Source organism: Amborella trichopoda, chromosome 10 (assembly GCF_054954075.1).
Source record: "Amborella trichopoda isolate Santa Cruz 75 chromosome 10, AtrichopodaSantaCruz75HAP2 v2.0, whole genome shotgun sequence".
Classification (NCBI taxonomy): Eukaryota; Viridiplantae; Streptophyta; class Magnoliopsida; order Amborellales; family Amborellaceae; genus Amborella; species Amborella trichopoda.
The window spans coordinates 38883460-38886690 of NC_142345.1; the positions used below are offsets into that span (position 1 = coordinate 38883460).

At 41.2% G+C, this 3231-nt stretch overlaps 1 protein-coding gene across 1 annotated transcript; it reads right to left on the minus strand.

The window, feature by feature from the left end:
• Positions 1-943: 943 nt before the first annotated feature.
• On the minus strand, positions 944-2785 carry LOC18434081 (putative sugar phosphate/phosphate translocator At2g25520). Its single transcript, XM_006844156.4, has one exon. The coding sequence runs from the start codon at positions 2433-2435 to the stop codon at positions 1383-1385; it is 1053 nt and encodes a 350-aa protein (XP_006844219.1). The 5' UTR covers positions 2436-2785; the 3' UTR covers positions 944-1382.
• Between the last annotated feature and the right edge of the window lie 446 nt (positions 2786-3231).

The window sequence follows — 3231 nt, forward strand, 5'->3', positions numbered from 1 at the left end:
CTTTTTTGTAATGCAAAATCCTCTTGGGTAAAGATCTTTCATCTCTCCATGCTGCACTTAGGACAAAAACTACATGACGCCATCTCATTCAGCACTGCACATTGAGGGAGATACTATGAATAAGACCAGATGGATGAATAAAGATCACTGTGCCACACAAGAGGTTTCAGATTGTTTTGCATGATTTTGGACACTCACAAGTAGACGTAATTTGTCAATACCTCCGATAAGCATTAGATGGTGAACTTCCTTGCAAATTGGAAGGAAAACTTGGAATTGGGCTGGGTGATCGTTTTATTCAAAGGGGCCTAATGATTACTCTGATTACTAATGATCTGCTACCCATTAATCTGATTACAAATGACCTTTTAGCAATACAATATAGAAGGGCAAAAAATAGTAATGGAAACATGCTGCAAAATGAAATCACGAATATTCATACAGAGCCTGAATGTATAAAACACCAACGGCCGAACTAAATTTCAGTTTCAAGAATTTATCAAGTCACTTTGAAAACAATCTCCACTGTTGCCTCCTCCATCCAGAAGTTAAAACACTCCCACATTATTTGTGCAACTAGATATGAACTGTATGATTTGATAGGTGGAATATTTCACAGTAGCAGATATGTCATGCAAAAAAACCTCAAGCGTGGAAGCAACACTGCAATGAACAACAAGGCCGGTACTGTCAAAAGTAATTAACAGAAACATAACATGGCCACTGTACAAAAAATTTTGTATAGGCACGCAATACTCACCATAACCAAGCTACCCATCATTGATCAAGCTAATATACAAACAAAATTAACAAATCATCTGAAATTAATGAGATCAAACAAAAGAAGAGCAAAGCAAAATTACATGTAAAATCCAAATAGACTAAATCATCCTCAATGGAAAGAGAATATACCATTCATCCAACACCACAAGACAAGGCCTACTACATGGGAAAAGAAATTCCCAAACCAAATATATATATTAAACTTATTAGTCTTTGTTCGTGGAACATCGGCAAGCCAGCTAGAAAAAACAAAATATCCTAGACGAGATCTCTCCACTAAATACTGAATTTGGGTCACCGACAATCCCACAAGACTCAAACACCAGATCAGGAGTAGCAAAAGCAAAATGATGAGAACTTGAACTTGTAAACCCCATATCTCTAATTTCATAAATAAGAGTGTGCATAAGAATTAAACAACTGCAGAAGGCAAAAAAACAGGAAATCTCCTAAGGTCCACATCTCAACCTCCTTAAAGAACAGAGCAGCAGATAAATCAAAAGTCAGGACCCCTCAAATATAAATCGAATAATATATGGTCCTGACAACAACTACGAATGATTAGAGAGAAAAAAGAGACCCAACAACCTGAAGAGGTCTCAAACTGGCGAGTCATCCTTCCGACCTTCAGCTTCTCGATCAGGCCTCTGCTCCATTAGCAAACCAGCCTCCTCCTCAGCTTGAGCACTCTTCTTCTGAGCTTCCTTCAACTTCAAAGCCTGCAACTTGGTGTGATTGTAGTAACAAACACCCAAGAAAGCGAGCCCATACCCCAAAAGATTAATTGGGGTCACTGTATCCCTGATAACTGACCACGAAAAGGCAATGAGGAGCCAATCCTTGACCACCCCTGCAACATTCATGGTGAGAGCAGAGGTCTTCCCAATCAAAAGGAAAACAGCCAAATTCAAACCAAAAGCACAGAGAGAATTGGTCCCAAATATGAAGTAATCGAATCGGAACGTCGAAGTCTCTCTAATAATAGGGAATTCCACATAGAGCCATGGAATAGTGAGAAAGACCAAGCAACAAGGAGCCACATAGTAGAGAGAGGTTATGGGATTCAAATTGATCCCCTTCGAAGTAAGTAAGATCTGGATCAAAACCAGGCGGGTAGCCTCAAAAGCCACAGCACCCAATTGGAGCAAAACCCCCCATGAATCAAATCGAGCTTCACCATAGGCAGCGACTGCAACTCCAACGGAGATAGCAAGCATATTCGCCATGACATTGGATTTGAAGGTCTCCTTTTTAAGGCCAACCCCGATCGAGTAAACAGCAACGGGCATTAGGGCTTTGAGCATCTGGATGAAAGATACTGATAGATAAATGTACGCAGAGTTGGAGAACCAGAGGCTCATCGAGTAGAGAGCACCAATAGGGACTACAGAAGACAGGTAGACCTCCTTGCTCATGCCGATGGGCTCAACGACCTTGAGAACACGAACCAGAAGGACAGCTAAAGTAGAGCAAAAGGTCATATGGATCATGGTGAGGCTTATAGGGAACGGCCATCCGTACATCTTCCGATCGAGAATGTATTTGTTGTATACAATTACAGTGAAGCTCAGGAGGATCCAGATCCCCACATATGTATAGCTCAGAAGGATCTTTCTCAGCACATTCTCGTTCAGAGACCCGCCCTTCCCCATCTCCCTCTCTCTAAACCCTCAAACCTAGAACTTGAGAGAGAGACAGAGATATGGAGGTCTACAAAGAGATATACAAAGGCCTAGAGAGAGAAAGAGATATGGAGGTCTAGAGAGAGAGAAAAAACACAGAATTCACAGATTCAGATCGAAAATGAGACGGAAAACAGGAAAGACGAAAACTTTAGAGATAGAATTCAGGGATTGAGAGGCTAAGAGAGAGAGGGAGAGTTCAGAGGAGAATAGAGAGAGAAAAATTAAAATTAGAGAGAGAACATTGGAAGATCGAGATGTTGAATTCTAGAGAGAGAAAGGGGGGAGTCAAGAAGCAGATCTCTGCAATTATGAAGCATACAAGCAGATGGGAAACCGGGTTAGGGTTGGGTGGAGGAAGCCTCGTCCGTTCAAAGGTGGGGCAGCAATGCGTTGAAGGGGCAAAAAAAGTGTTAGAACAAATATATAGAGAGAGAAAGTGAGGAGAGTAAATACTCAGAGAACGTAGGAAATAACAAAGCCGCTGCCCGGGGTGGTCCTCATGGATCACGTAACTGTAACGAATAACGCATGTTAGAGAGAGAAAACAGATTAATCATGTAGAGAGAGAAAGTAAATAGATTAATAATGGAGAGAGAAAGCAAGGCAATCGTGTTCTAAGAGTTAGGGTTTCGTCAAGGATTCCTGTTTGGTTGAGGAGTGGGGTAGGTGATATGCTCAGGAGAGTGAAGGGTGAAAATATTACAGAGAGAGAGAAGAACGAGTCAGTGAGAGAAAATGGAGCAAAAAATATAAGGATTTTTTT

Excerpts from the sequence above, each read along its gene's own strand:
- LOC18434081 (XM_006844156.4), bottom strand. The coding sequence starts at position 2,435 with ATGGGGAAGGGCGGGTCTCTGAACGAGAATGTGCTGAGAAAGATCCTT.